Source organism: Desmodus rotundus, chromosome 1 (assembly GCF_022682495.2).
Source record: "Desmodus rotundus isolate HL8 chromosome 1, HLdesRot8A.1, whole genome shotgun sequence".
Classification (NCBI taxonomy): Eukaryota; Metazoa; Chordata; class Mammalia; order Chiroptera; family Phyllostomidae; genus Desmodus; species Desmodus rotundus.
In genome coordinates, this window is record NC_071387.1 from 5326685 (window position 1) to 5341220 (window position 14536).

Here is a 14536-nt window from a genome sequence, read left to right on the forward strand (position 1 = left end):
CCCACCTGTCATCTCTGTGCGTGGCTCTGACCCTGTCCCGAGAGATATTAGGAGACATTCCCCTGTCAACATGGTTGTGTGTTACTACCACTCTGAGAGTAGTGCTCAAGAACCCCAAACGGACCGAGGAGTGCACACCAGTGCCTCCAAACCCGTGGACGGCATTTGGAGGTGGGAGAGAGCCAGCTGGACCGCGGCCCGCGCGCCCGGCCCCTCTTCCCGGGTTTGTCGCCTCGCGGCGTCTCCGAACTGCTAACTGCGCCCTCGCCACGCCCAGCGCTGTGGCTCCGCCCCGCGCTCGCGGCTAGCTCCTCGGGGCTGGCAACTGGCTGGAGACCGCGCCCAGAGTCCTCCTCCCCGGGCCACTAGCCCGCCACCCGCCCTGCCCGGTGGGTGGGCGCGGGGCTGCCTGTACCCGTTGGCGGCGGTGACTCGGCGACCTTGGCTAGGAGGCTCTAGCGGGGACCCACCAACGGTGGCGACAGCGGCGCGGACTTTGCCCAGCACGGGGCGCGGAGCGGACTGTGTCCCCGCAGGAGGGCCGAAGAGATGTTGGCATTCGCAGTCAGGACCGTGGTAAGCGCGGCCGGGAACCCGACCTGGCGGGCCCTGGACGAGGCGGGCGGGCAGCGGACCGCAAGCCGGGCCAGACACGCAGCTGCGCGCGAATGGGTAAACGGGCTAACAGGCTGTGACGCTCCACGGCCGGTAGGCCGCTGTACAGCGTGGACTGAAGCTGCTGGGGTGGGGTTGGCAGGTGGGCTTTGCCGGTTTGGTAGAAGAGACTGAGGTTCAAGGTCAGAGGCTGGTTTGAACCCATGCCTTGTAGCGCTAAATGTCAAGGACCGGGAACAGTGGCACCCCGGCTTCAGGCAGCACCCCGCTCTTGGACTCAGTCAGGGAGCAGGCTGACATGAGTGTCTGTCTGTTATTCTGTGACTCACACACCCTTGGGCACACTCAGCCTGAGCGGTCTCTGCCCGGGCCAGAGCCACTTCCCCAACCCCATCCAGTTGGTCAGCCTCCTTGAACTTATCAAATGGTCTCTTGGGAATTGTGTGTAGCCAGAGAAACTCACGTGGAGGCATCAAGTTGCGCTCTGCAGAAAGGCCTGAGAACTGGCAGGAGGTGGCAGGTGGCAGTCCCAGGCCTTCCCCCTCACCAGGCCCTCCCCCAACCTGTCCATAACACGCCCCTCTCTGCAGTTCTCCCCAGAGAGCAGCCTGGAGCAAGAGGTGCTGGTACCCTGATTTGGATTCCTTTAGTCTCTACTCCAAGCTTTTCTTTGTACCTCCCTCTGTCTGTGCCAAGAAGAGCATTCAGATAGACACACCAGGCACAGAGAATAGGCAGACCCTAAGGCTCCACCTCACTCTTGTCACTGCCACCTGAGCTGTGTCCCCATCCCACAAACAGCCTCTAAGTTATCTTCCAGGACCTGCTGGATGGCCTGGCCTGATCACTTTACTGCTGAGGAAACTGAGGCAAGGAGAGACTTGACCAGAATTTCCTAGATGTGGTGACTCAAATCTAGCCCAATCTCAAAGCCAGTATCGCCTGGGTTTTTTAATGCCAAAGTCCTTTCTTCCTGGCTCCCAGCTGACTGGTCTCTCAAGAGAACCAGGCTTTGGTGGAGAGGTGGCCTAGAAGGGCTCCCAAGAGTTCTGGAGGGAAACAGAGGATGGAAAGGGCTCTTAATGGTCACTGTCCACTTACGTTCCCTCCCAGTATCTGCTCGCTTGTACCATCCCCACTTTTCAAGACTGATCGCAGGGCTGTGGCGAACTTGGCAGCTCAGCAGTCTGCCCTCCAGCCAAGTTTTCCTTCATTAAACAGACCCACACAGATTCTAACAGGTGGATTTTTTAGTGTCTCTTGGCCTCCCTCCCTGGCTCTGGGCCCATCCAGAGAAGAGAGGAGAACGTTTTCTAGGTTTCTTCCTACTCTAGGGCCCACGTACTCCAACCCTCTTACCTGCTCCCCAGTTCCCCACTTCTGGAAGCCAAGGCAGGTGGAGCAGCTTCTGCTGCCACAGCCTCAGCCTCGATGCCACTACAGCCACCATAGCCATTGCCACTGCCCCCTCTGCCTCCCCCCTGAATCTCGGCTCTTGTCTTCTCTTTCCAGCCCAGGCAAGTGGCTGCCTCTTGCTAGGTTCTGCTCGCCCACTTGGTAGCACAGTTAGGCTTAGAGATCCAGCCCAAGGCAGACAGACAGGGCTCAGAACCTCAGTCCTGCCATGGAGGACGGGCAGCAGAAAGAGAAGGTATGGAACGGAGCCTCTGCCACTTGCCTGCCTATTGCTGCCAGTAGCCTCGAACTCTCTCCTGTCTCTCTTTCTGGCCGCCTTCAGAGTCTCCCTGTCCCCTCTCACCCTCCTTGCCAGGCCACTCAGCTCTTCCTTGCCTCGGTGCTGCCCCCCTGCCACCCCTATCGCCATCCCACAAGCAGGAAAAAATCCTATGGCTTCACCCTCACCCAAAGGTGCTGTAATCACATCTGGCTCACTCTGATTTTCTCTTCTTTTCTCCTGTTTCTCAACCTGGCAAGGGTGGGAAAAAAGGAGGTGGGGACCTCTGGGAGGGGGCAGTCACCTCTCTGCTGGCTGGCTGATAGTCCCAGGGGGAGAAAGGTGGGGCCCTGTGCATTGAGACAGGTGAGAGGTTCCTCTCCCCTTGGACACCCCCACCAGGTGCCATTCATACTGACTTGGTTCACCCAAGAGTTCTGCCAAGATCAGTGGCCACACCCATCCCTCCCCCATCCCTATTTGCATCTCTAGGCCCCCGGAGAGGTGGAGACACCTATAGCTCGAGGGCTGGGAAGCCAGGCCTGGCACCACCCAAGAGGCCGTCTCTGATCCCAGAGATGGGCACAAAAGGGCCCAGGACTGTAGCTTGGGATTGCCAGGGCCTCCCCAAGCCGGTGAGAGAATGAGCAGAATGTTCTGCTGCCTGCAGGTGAAGCCCCTGGGCTTCCTCAAGCCTTCTTCCTTGACGAAGGCTGCTAGCCGCTTCAAGGCGCACCAGGATGCCCTGCCCCGACTGCCGGTGCCCCCGCTCCAGCAGTCCCTGGACCATTACCTGAAGGCGCTGCAGCCCATCGTGAGTGAGGAGGAGTGGACCCACACCAAGCAGCTGGTGGAAGAGTTTCAGGCCGCAGGGGGTGTAGGAGAGCGCCTGCAGAAGGGGCTGGAGCGCAGGGCCAAGAAGACAGAGAACTGGGTGAGTTAGAACTGAGGGTACACCGACCCCCCAGTTCCCATGGAGGGGAAGGGGACAGGAGCCCTCCCAGAGGCAGTGTGGTCTGTCCCTGCTGCACACGGAATCCTGCAACACCTGCTGTTCTGGCGCATTGGTTTGCGCGCAGTTTTGAGAGTGCTTACTCTGGGCCTGGCACTCAGCAGAGTGCTGGATGAGCAAGAAAGACACAGTTGTGGAGCTGATGCTCAAGTAGGGCAGGGAAAGAGGTGATAAAACAGGACACAGTGAGGGGTTGAGGCCATTTCAGGCAGTGAAGTTCATAGAAATAAAAAAGAGCGATGAGAAAGAGGGATGGAGAATCGCAGCATCTTTACGCTGAAGGGTCAGGGAGGGCAGGCAGGAGGTGGCTTTGGATCTGCCACCGACAGAGGGGACAACACAAGGCGGCAACAACCTGGTGAGTTCGGGAACAGACAGAGGCGGAAGTGCAGTGCACGGGTGGGAGGGGGGATGCGAGGAGAAGGAACTTGGACTTGAGCTCAGCAGGAAGGGGCTGCAGGATGGCTTCAAGCAGGGGATTTGAGTTCATCGACAAGTGGCTCCGGTTCTGTGTCTCAGCCTGCCACACAGGTGCGTTCACCTTGTGGCAAGGTTTCTACACTGATGCTCCGTGTACTTTTCTGCGTGTGTTTCATACCTCAACACAAAGTTCACAATGACCTCTCTGGCCTCTGCGGGGAATCCAAGAGTGGGAGCAGAAGGTGGGTGGGAAAGCTGGTACTGTCACCCCAAGGAAGACGATGGCAGGGAGGGGGGAAGTCATTCAGTCCAGAAGACGTTTTGGTGCCAGTGGTACTTGCTAATGGGGGAAGTGGGAGGGGGACAGTCCTGACCTAAAGCCACTGTGAGGGGGACTTAGGAAGAAGGGGATGGCCAAGGGAGAGGCAGGTGTGTAAGAGAGAACCAAAGCTAGGTCTGGCCCCATGAAGTAGGAGGTGCTCTGAGGGGGGCAGCTGGAAGGGTGGGGCGGGCACAGAGGAGGCGGGAGTCGTCAGCCAGTGGGTGGCTATACTTACTGAGCCTGGGCAGCTCAGGACCTTGGACTCCGGCATCCAGAGCAGAGTCTGGGGTCTGGCAGTTTTCCAGCTTCATTTAGTCTGCAGCTCCTTCACACAGGCTCCAGGTTAGCAGACAGCGAGACACCCACGGGTGTGCTGTGTAACCTGGGGACACCACCACCCCACGCCCCTTGCCCAGTGCCCAAGGCTAATGGCCTGTGCCCCAGGCCAGCAGTCTCCCAATGGGAATCAGCATGGTGAAGAGGCACGTCACATCCCTCTTTAAGGGGGATGAAGCAGCATAGCGGGGCCCGGGTCTCCGGGGATTAAAGGACCTGCCAGAAAGAGGCGTGTTGGGCGTGTGCTCGGAAGGGGTGCAGGGCAGCCAATGTTGCAGTCAAGTACATAAGGCTCAAGGGTGACAGTCACCTAGGAGCCTCTGACATGTCCATGGCAGGTCCCCAGAGAGACTACACTCCCCTGCTGGATCTAGCCCACATCTGGTCACCAGCACAATGATGTGTCCTCAGTGAGCTTCCCCTAGGTCACGCTGACCTTGAGACCCCAGTGAGTGTCCACTCCCCAGCCTGACACCAGCAACAGGCTGCCGGGGGCCACCCACTTCTGCACGGAGCCCTGGGCTCCTGCTTTCCTGCAGAAGGCTCAGCTGGGACGAGCCAGAACTCATTCATTGGACCTTCTTTTTCTATATCTTCCTCTACTTTTCCTTTCTACCAGGCATCCCTTTTTATTTCTAAAAATAGTACAAAGTACGGACCAAAATCTGTAAGGTAGTGAAACCTGATTCCCGTTTCTGCCTGTTTTCACCCCATGCCCCGGGTTTCCTGCCAGTCCTGGCAGTGGTGTCTGGTCAGATCACCCTTGCTGATTGGCTCTGGCTACGGGAAGATGATGGGGCGCTGCGGTTGGGTTTAAGGGGGTTGGTTCTGGGACTGAGCATTTGCTTTCAGAATCTGTGCTCCACAGAGGGGGCAGAGGGTCCCCTGGCCCTGTGGGGAAGGGCCACCAGATCCCCCCCACCCCCTGACAGGCTCTGGCTCTTTTCCCAGCTCTCCGAATGGTGGCTCAGGACGGCCTACCTCCAGTACCGCCAGCCCCTGGTCATCTACTCCAGCCCTGGCCTGGTGCTGCCCAGGCAGGACTTTGTGGATCTGCAGGGACAGCTCCGGTGAGTGCCTGAGGCTGGGCGGGGCCCTGGAGTCCACTTCCTCCAGTAGGACTGGAGGTTGGAGGGCCCCAGCCCTGCTCATTATCTTTCATCCCCCCAAATATAAAGTAGGGAGTGTCATTCCTATTTTACAGATAGGGAAACTGAGGCTCAGAGCAGTGAGGAGGCCTGCCCGAGATCACCTTTCAGTATTGGCTGAGCCAGGGCAGGGAGCACGTCTTCCTGGCTCCAAAGCCTCATACCTGTTCCCACCACACTGCAGACTGGGCCCTCCCTCCACCTAGACCTCAGCCTGCCCCCCACTCCAGTTCTGGCACTTCACCCATCCTTCTCTTTCTCCTTTGGCCACAGGGGTGACCTTTATACACAGTCCCCTTTCCCACTTTTGGCCGTGTCACTTGCCCTGGCCTCTGTTCCAGTCCTACCAGGGATAAAAATACCAGACAGGGATCTCCTGCCCAAGCACCAGCTACCCACGGTCACCACCTGCTGCTCTTAAAGGCACCAGGGCACCCTGGGAAGGTCTTGGGGGTTCAGGCCCAGGAACTCCAGCTGATGGTCCCCATGTTGGGGCCTAGGGACAGCCCGGGTGTCGGACATGGTTGGTGCGGCCCAGACAGTCCAGGGAGGAAGTCCAAGTTGAGAGATGGCCTGAGGCAGACAGAGGCCCGGAGATGGGTACGAACCTAATGCAGGGGACACCTCGAGCCACTGCCCTCCCATTCACAAGCCCCTCCCCTGGGGTCCTGGGTCCCTCCGTAACTGATGCCTGAGAGAAGGGTGCTGTCCTTCCAGACTCCGGACCTCGGGGCAGGGGCTCTGACCCATAACCCAGCACGGCCATGCTGCCGTGCCTTCACACCAAACTCGTCGTGCCAGGCAGCTGGCCCGCAGCTTCTCCCTGAGCCCTCCACATCTCCCTCTGCTGGTTTTGAGAAAGCAGGCCCAGAAGGGCGAGCTGCCGGCAATGTGTGTGAGGAGTGAAGCAGTGGGTCACCCCCTCACCCTGCACGTGTCCCTGGCCCAGTGCCCTCCCTCAGGGTGTCCACACAGCTTCTGATCTCTCATTGGTCCCTCCAGGTTTGCTGCCAAATTCATCGAGGGCGTGTTGGATTTCAAGGCCATGGTTGACAAGTGAGCACTCGGCCGCCTCTACCCTGCATGTCTGATTAACCCAGCCTCTCCATTCTGGCCTAGCCCAACCCCAAGCCCTGGGTGCTGGGCTGGCCCAGAGCTTGGGTGCTTTCACTTCCTGTTGGCCCAGTCTCTGTTGGGGTTAGGGAGGCAGAGCCTGGGGATTGGGACGCCCATTCCTCTGCTCCAGCTGCTGGGACTTCCTTCTGATGACTGTACCTGAGAGGCCCCTGGAATCAGCGTCCCAGCCAAAGAGGCCCCCAGCGGGTGACTGTCCACTTCATCTCCCCCCTGGCCCAGAGAGGGGAAGGGAGTTTCCAGGGTGACTCATGGCAGGCCTCCTGTCCCTCGCCCCGCTCTGCCAGGCCCCCTACTCAGGCTAAGGGGAAGCAGGGACACGAGGGATGACAGACACTGCTTGTGTGAGACCTGACTCGGCCTGGCGCAGCCCCCAGCTGTGCCCAGCAGCTCCTTTTTCCCTTCTCCCCTCACAACCACCCAGCGGCCCCTCATTGTCCCCCGCCCCACAGTGAGACCCTGCCCGTGGAGTACCTGGGGGGGAAGCCACTGTGCATGAACCAGTACTACCAGATCCTGTCCTCCTGCCGAGTGCCGGGCCCCAAGCAGGACTCCGTCATCAACTTCAGCAAGACCAAGAAGCCGCCCATGCACATCACTGTAGTGCACAACTACCAGGTGGGGCCCCATGTGCGGCGGGGCACGGCCAGAAGTCTGCCCCCCGACACACATGCCCGTGTGCCCCCGGGAACCGGCGTGCCCTGGCATCTCCGCCGGGTGACCTGCTCGGCCCCAGCCTCAGGGAGGCCAAGAGGGGCCGTGGGCCTGCCCAGCCTGGGGAGAGCAATGCAGGGTCACCCTCCCCTGTCTCTCACCCCTGGCGTGACCCTGTCACCTCGCTGTGACATCTGGGCTGCCAGGGCCAGGAGGAGGCTGGGGTGGGACGAGACTGCGGCCGGCCTGAGGTCCTCAACACCACCTGCCTGCCCCTGGGCAGTTCTTTGAGCTGGACGTGTACCACAGCGATGGGACGCCCCTCACCTCGGACCAGATCTTCGTGCAGCTGGAGAAGATCTGGAACTCGTCACTGCAAACCAACAAAGAGCCCGTGGGCATCCTCACCTCCAACCACCGCAATTCCTGGGCCAAGGCATATAACACTCTCATCAAAGGTGCCTCCAGAGGTTGGGGAGGGGGAGGCAAGGCCCCCAGCCTGGCCTCTGCCCACATCAGGCCCTGGGTACTTGCTGAATCCTCTCGATTCAGAGCAGGTGTTAGCCTGAGTTCAGGAAACTCAGTTGGGTGGAATTTGTTTCCCTCTGTTAAGTAGCAAGTGGGATGAGAGTCTGATTCCTCTGGCTACAGAGCCCACCACGGACCCTGTGTCAGCCAGGGGCATTGTCCCCAAGTCAGACACCTGCGTGGGATCCCTGACTGCCACCCTGGCTCTCCGTGAGACCCTGGGCTTCCGTGCCCTCATTTCTCAAGTGGGCCAAGTGCCAGGTGTGCCTCACGGGGTGCTGTGGGGCTGCAGGGCCCTGTTGAGTGTAATGCCCTGAAGCCTGTCCCAGGACTCGGCAAATGTTCTGGAGGCCTCCCGAGCTGCCTGACACCCTACTTTGGGCCCTTCTCCACCGTGCCACCCGCAGACAAGGTGAACCGGGACTCGGTGCGTTCCATCCAGAAGAGCATCTTCACCGTGTGCTTGGACGGAGTCATGCCGCGGGTCTCGGAAGACAAGTACCGCAGCCAGGTGGCAGGCCAGATGCTGCACGGGGGCGGCAGCAAGCTCAACAGTGGCAACCGCTGGTTCGACAAGACACTGCAGGTGAGGGCCTGGCGGGGCCTGGGCCCCGCCCACACACATGTCCACGCTTGGCCCCCTACAGCCTTGGGACTTCCTGTCCCTTGCCCGCATTACCTCTAGCACCCCAGCTCGTAAAGCAGATGGAAGCCCATAGGACGCGGCTGTAATTACCAGGCAGTCAGCCTGTTGTTCCTGGGGCCCAGAAACCACGGTCACCCCCAATGCAGCCCTTCAGCACATCAGAGGGAGCCCAGGGCCTATAAAGTGGGGGTTGTGGTGGGACTCCCCAGTAGGAGAGTTTCAGGGACTCTGTGGGGTATTTGAGCATGGGGTGTGCTTAGTGTGGCCTGGGATGGGCCCCAGGCCCCCCATGAGTGCCAGCTCTTGTTAATAGCCGTAATAAGGCAGCTAAGCCCTGAGGTGACTTGAGAGAGGCCCTTCCTGCGGGACCCCACTGAAGAGAGTTTCCAGGGAGCCGGGACTGACTGGTCTCCACGCCCCTCCGCAGTTCATCGTGGCAGAAGATGGCTCCTGCGGGCTCATTTACGAGCACGCAGCCGCCGAGGGCCCCCCCATCATCTCCCTCGTGGACCATGTCATTGAGTACACGTGAGTGTGGGCCCCCACCCTCCACCCACTTCCCCAGTTCTTGGGGACAGGTGACAGACTAGCCTGTGGGGCAATGGCATTTTCCCTATGCCTGGGCCAGAAGTGGGGATGGGTTTTAGAGCCAGACAGACTAGGGTTTGAATTCTGGCTCTGCCACTTCCCAGCCGCATGACCTTGGACAAGTCCTGTCCCCACTCCCTGCCTCCTCCATTTGGCCTTTTAAAAGCCGGAGGTAGTTCCAGAAGAATAAACCCAAGAGTCTCCCTGGGCTGGTCCCCTCCAGCTTCAGGGACCCATCCTCCTCGCCTTCCTCCTGGGGATGGACCCAGGCTCCCCCGGCACTGACGTGAGCCCGAGCCCGTGTATCTGCAGGAAGAAGGCCGAGCTCACACGGTCTCCCATGGTGCCCTTGCCCATGCCCAAGAAGCTGCGGTTCAACATTACCCCTGAAATCAAGAGTGACATTGAGAAGGCCAAGCAGAATCTTAGCATGTGAGTGCCAGGCACTGGGTGGGGGACCCAGCCCCTTGAGTCCAGCCAGCTTTTGTGCCAGGTCTGTTCTCGTACCCAGCTGGTTCTGAGACCTCCCTCCCTGGGCTTGGCAGGACCGCCAAGCACCTGCTCCTCACCCACCTCCTCCCCACCCCCCAGCATGATCCAGGACCTGGACATGATTGTGACAGTATTCCACCACTTCGGGAAGGACTTCCCCAAGTCCGAGAAGCTGAGTCCTGACGCCTTCATCCAGATGGCGCTACAGCTGGCCTACTACAGGTGTGCCCTGCCCTGCCCTGCCCTGCCCTGTCCTGAAGTGCGGATGAGACCTGGGGGCAGAGGTGGGGATGGCCTGCCAGGACTGTGCTCAGCCCCATGTCCCCCCAGGATATACGGGCAGGCCTGTGCCACATATGAGAGTGCCTCCCTGCGCATGTTTCACCTGGGCCGTACTGACACCATCCGCTCAGCCTCCATGGACTCGCTGGCCTTTGTCAAAGCCATGGATGATGCCAATGTGACGGTGAGGGTTCAGGGTGAGGGTGGGTGAGCTGGGCTTAAGACGTCGCCCTTCCTCTTCACTCTGCCAGCACACACTGACGGAGCACCTACTGTACTCCAACCCTGTGGTGGGCAAGAGAATATAATAGAAGATGAAGCCAGGTATTTAGTTCTGAGCTTCCTGGCAGGCCAAGAGAAAAGGGAACTATTCATTCATTCATTCATTCATTCATTCATTCACTCAGCACCAGTGAGCATCTGCCCTAGAGTGATGGTCGTTCTACTTCTTCCTCTCAGAATGTAGCGCTGGGTGGGGGGTGGGGTACTGAGACGGATGGCAGGAACGGAGAAGGGACAGTGCTTCAGCTCCCTCTTCCCCTCACCCCCATCCGCAGGAGCACCAGAAGGTAGAGCTGCTGCGGAATGCCGTGCAGGCCCACCGAGCCTACACTGACCGGGTAAGCAAGGCCTTTCTGTCCCTGCTTACTTAGCCCTTGGCATCTCTGTCCGTCTGCCTGCCCATCCCTACAGCAAATGGCTATTCACCCTTAGCTTGAACAACCCCTCCCCTGAGCCCTGGGGTACCTGGAGCAAGGCTAAACACTCCCATATTAAAGTTGGAGAAACTGAGGCCAAGCCCAGTGACTGCCATGGTCCCAGGTCCCAGGTGAGCCTCTGGTATTGTATCAGGCTCTCCCAGTGCCCTGGAGCCCCTGGAGCACTGGGGGTGCATAGTGGACAGGCAGCAGGGTTCCTGCCATCTGACAGCTCAGGCAACAGTCGGTGGCGCAGAGGCCTGGGTCCCCATCCTGGCTCTGGCTCTGAGTACCTGCGGGCCACGCTCTGCCCGTGTTAAATGCAGATCGCCATGTAGATCCCCTACCGGGGGGTTCAGCGACTGTCGCCATTTTACAAGTTAAGACGCTGAGGTTCCTAGATGTAAGTGACCTGCCAAGGTCCCACAGCCAGAATGGGGCTAGGCCACCCAGCTCCAGGCCTGTGCTCTTAAATGCTACACTGTCCTGCCTCCCTGGGCAGGCCCCAGGCCTCAGTTTCCCCATCTGTGAAGTGAGGACTCTCCTGCCTGGATGCTCTGTTCTCATTCGTCTGAGGGGCCCATGAGGGAAAGATGCGTTGCTGCCACACACTTAGGAGGGCAGCGGTGGCACCCTGTGGTCCCGCAGCCCCTGCTCCTGACCGTGCTCTCTCCTGCAGGCCATCCGCGGGGAGGCCTTCGACCGGCACCTGCTGGGCCTGAAGCTGCAGGCCATCGAGGACCTGGTGAGCATGCCCGACATCTTCATGGACACCTCCTACGCCATCGCCATGCACTTCAACCTCTCCACCAGCCAGGTAGGCCACCACCCCAGAGCCAGCTGGGGGCCCCTGCCCTCTGGGCCCCTGTCCTGTCCCTGGTGCCCCCGGGTAGGATGGAGCAGAACCCCTGGAGCTAGAGCGGGACAGAGGCTGCACTGGCTAGAGCCAAGGTGTAGAACACAGTCAGACTTCGGTGGCGGTATGGCCCACATAGGCTACCACAGGCCGCCGCCAAAGTGGCTGAGTTCTGGCAGAGGAGACGGGTCAAGGGGATTCCCTATAGCCCAGGGGAATCAGGGCCCCCCAGGGGAGAATCAGCTTCATGTATTCCCGGTCAGACATGAAGGAACACCTGATCCACGCCAGCCTATGCTGGGCACTGGGACACAGCAGGGACAACAGTGTCCCTGCTCTAGGGTCTCACAGTGTAGGCTGAAAGCACAGGGACTGAGCTAGTAATGACCCCCGGGAAGTGCTGGGGGGTCATCAGAGTCCCGAGGAGGGAGCAGCTAAAGCCCCCAGGAACGTCAGTGAGGCTGCATGGAAGGGTGACACAGGAACTGTGCCCTAAAGGACCGGAGGGAGTCACCTGTCTGACGGAGAAGGGGGAGGGTGTCTCAGGCAGAGCACAGCAGAACAGAGATGTGCGAAGGCAGGCTGGTGCCACCGAGGGGCTGGAGGGGACCCAACGGGGCAGGGGTGAGAACCTCAGTCCTGTGCCACCGCCAGGTCCCCTCCAAGACAGACTGCGTCATGTTCTTTGGGCCTGTGGTCCCCGACGGCTATGGCATTTGCTATAACCCCGTGGAGTCCCACATCAACTTCTCCGTGTCAGCCTACAACAGCTGTGCCGAAACCAACGCCGCCCGCCTGGCGCACTACCTGGAGAAGGCACTCCTGGACATGCGCACTCTGCTGCAGGGCCACCCCCGGGCCAGGCTCTGAGCCTCCTGTGCTCGGGCCCGCCAGTGCCACAGCCAAGCCACCTTCGGGTGGGTCACCCACCAGTGGTCTGCTCTTTGTTCCTTGTCCCCCGGGGCCCCACAGATCTGACTGAGCCAGGGCCGGCACCACACGCTCGGTGGGGCCTGCAGGCCCAAGCCAAGTGCCTTCCATGGGTCATCCCCGGCACCTGCTGGGGCTGTGTCCTGGGCTACGTTCAGAGGCTGAGCAGGACGTAGGCCCGGGCACCCCATGTGTGCCCCACAGAGGCCATCCCCCACCAGGGTGGGAGATGGGGAGTCCTTTTTTCAGCAGTTCACCTCTGGCCGGTCCCCCCCATCTGCGCAGCCTGGTCAGATCCATACCCTGACCCTCAAACTCCCGAGGACCTAAAGACAGGACTGTCTGGAGTGGGGAGACTCCAGGTAACCCCAAGACTGAGAGGCCAGGGTGCGAGGTGTCCTGGGGAAGGGGAAGCCCGGGGCCGCCCGTCAGCTACCCCGCACCGTGAGGCCATCTCCCACAGGACTGCATGCTCTTTTGAAGAATGTGGCTCAAGAACCCTGCCTCACTCACTTCCACTCGGTTGGATTCCTGAACCACATTCCTGGTTGTATCATAGTAACATGCGAGGTAATTAATAAAAGGAAAATTTGTTGGTAAAGAGACATTCCAGCTCTGGAGGCAGGCAGGTGGGGTGGACACCTAGCCTCCTTCCAGCTTTTCTTGCGTCTGGGAGTTGGTGTCTCAGCAGTCAGGGCCACCAGGGCCAGAGGAGACAAGAGGAGGGGCCCTCGGGCATAGGCCAGGGAGCCGTGGGCCAGTCCAAGACAGCCCCCACCTACGAGAGACTTGGGCCTCTCTAGTACCTTTGGCTGAGGATGGTGACAACTCCCCCATGGGGTTTGGGGCCCTATGGGCCCGGGTCTGGTGGGCTGTGGGGCTGGCAACAGGGCCCAAGGCCTCATCCTGCAGCCTCCCCATGGAGCCCAGCAGGAGTGGTGCCCCAGATCACACGGCCACCTGATCAGAACCCTGAACCTACCTGTCCCCAACCCTAGGCGCCTGGCAGAAACAAGGTGACTTGCTGGTCAGGTGGGCTGTATGTGGAGAGGGGTCGCTCCCTCAGAGGGATACTCTGGCCCTCCCTAAGACACGTAAAAACCCAGAGCAGAGAGAGGCTAGGGGTGCAGTGAGAGAGTGTGAGAGGTGCTTCATGGCCTGGCTGACCTGTGACAGTCACGGGAGGATGGGGCCCTGTGTTTTTCTCCTTTATGCAGATGAGGAAACTGAGGTTCAGGGAGGTTAAGGTCACCAGGCCCCTAAAGAGCCGAGCAGAGATTTCCAGAGGCCATACTTCAGGTCAGGGGACAGGGAGCCCCTGCAGCCAAGGCCCCAGCCCCACGCCCCACCCACTGCGACAATCCAGGGCAGGGGTGAGAAAGGGAGGTTGTGGGTGGAAATGGCCGGGACTCAGGCCTGTGAGCTGGTGAGGAGGGAGGGCAGGGCTGCAGCAGGAAACTGCTGGCTGCACTAGGGCACGGATTGAGTGGAACTAACCTATGTTGGGGACTGGAGCCTACTGGGCCCTACTGAATCTCCCCAGAGCCACAAAAGGGGGGACTCAGCATCCTCGTTCTCCAATGAGGGTGAGAGAGGGTGTGCCACTTGCTCAACATCTCAGGGAGCAAGAAGTGGAGCCCACACAATGGGGCGAGTGGGTGTTGCTCTAGGCCTGGCCGCGCCTCAGGCCCCCAGCAAGGCCGGCGGGGTGGTGCTGGCACATGAATGCTCCTTTCCCAGGCCACGTGTGGGAGGACCAGGAAAAGAACGCAATACACAGCCTGGTGTCCTCATCTCTACAACCATGGGGGTGATGCTGCTCCCTCGGGGGCTACTGCGGGCCCCAGGAAGCAGGGGCCCACAGCAGCTGAGCACCGTGTGAGCGGCACGGGAGTGGGGACGCCGGGGAGGGGGAGGCGAGCAGGCCACGGACACCGCACACTGTCACCTGGGACTCCCAAAACTCCAGTCCTAAGGATCGTTCAGGCCTGCACATGAGGCAGGTCCCCACCCCCCCATTCTCCTTCAGAACCACACAGCACCTCAGGGAAGGCACACCAAGTACCTAAAAGAACCCCAGGCAGTGTCAGGTGGAATGCTTACAGGTCCCTGGGGGACACTGGTGGGGAGCACTGGTGGGGAGGGAAAAGTCAAAGGAACAGACCTCGTAATTACTCCTGAGAGGGTGTGACCTGTGCCC

The 14536-nt window shown here is 60.1% G+C and overlaps 1 protein-coding gene across 8 annotated transcripts; it reads left to right on the forward strand.

Moving 5' to 3' along the window:
• Positions 1-282: 282 nt before the first annotated feature.
• Positions 283-12937, forward strand: CRAT (carnitine O-acetyltransferase). 8 transcript variants are annotated; one of them, XM_045196849.2, is made up of 16 exons: positions 284-576; positions 2128-2266; positions 2961-3224; positions 5332-5450; positions 6531-6584; positions 7115-7280; positions 7600-7774; positions 7968-8105; positions 8252-8430; positions 8918-9018; positions 9391-9510; positions 9670-9792; positions 9901-10036; positions 10410-10472; positions 11230-11367; positions 12061-12937. In XM_045196849.2, the coding sequence occupies exons 2-16, from the start codon at positions 2240-2242 to the stop codon at positions 12274-12276; spliced, it is 2019 nt and encodes a 672-aa protein (XP_045052784.1). In that variant the 5' UTR covers positions 284-576; positions 2128-2239; the 3' UTR covers positions 12277-12937. The 8 variants fall into 8 exon arrangements, with proteins under 8 accessions (XP_045052782.1, XP_045052784.1, XP_045052783.1 ...); XM_045196850.2 differs by having other exon boundaries at positions 552-672; XM_045196851.2 differs by lacking the exon at positions 284-576 and adding an exon at positions 740-757.
• The last annotated feature ends 1599 nt before the right edge of the window (positions 12938-14536 follow it).

What these genes read in the sequence shown, in the direction of transcription:
- CRAT (XM_045196847.2), top strand. Translation starts at nt 550, where the DNA reads ATGTTGGCATTCGCAGTCAGGACCGTGGTAAGCGCGGCCGGGAACCCG. An exon ending in ACGCAGCTGCGCGCGAATGG is followed by an intron (nt 673 to 2,960) that starts GTAAACGGGCTA and finishes TGCTGCCTGCAG; the next exon opens with GTGAAGCCCCTGGGCTTCCT. An exon ending in TTCAAGGCCATGGTTGACAA is followed by an intron (nt 6,585 to 7,114) that starts GTGAGCACTCGG and finishes CCCGCCCCACAG; the next exon opens with TGAGACCCTGCCCGTGGAGT.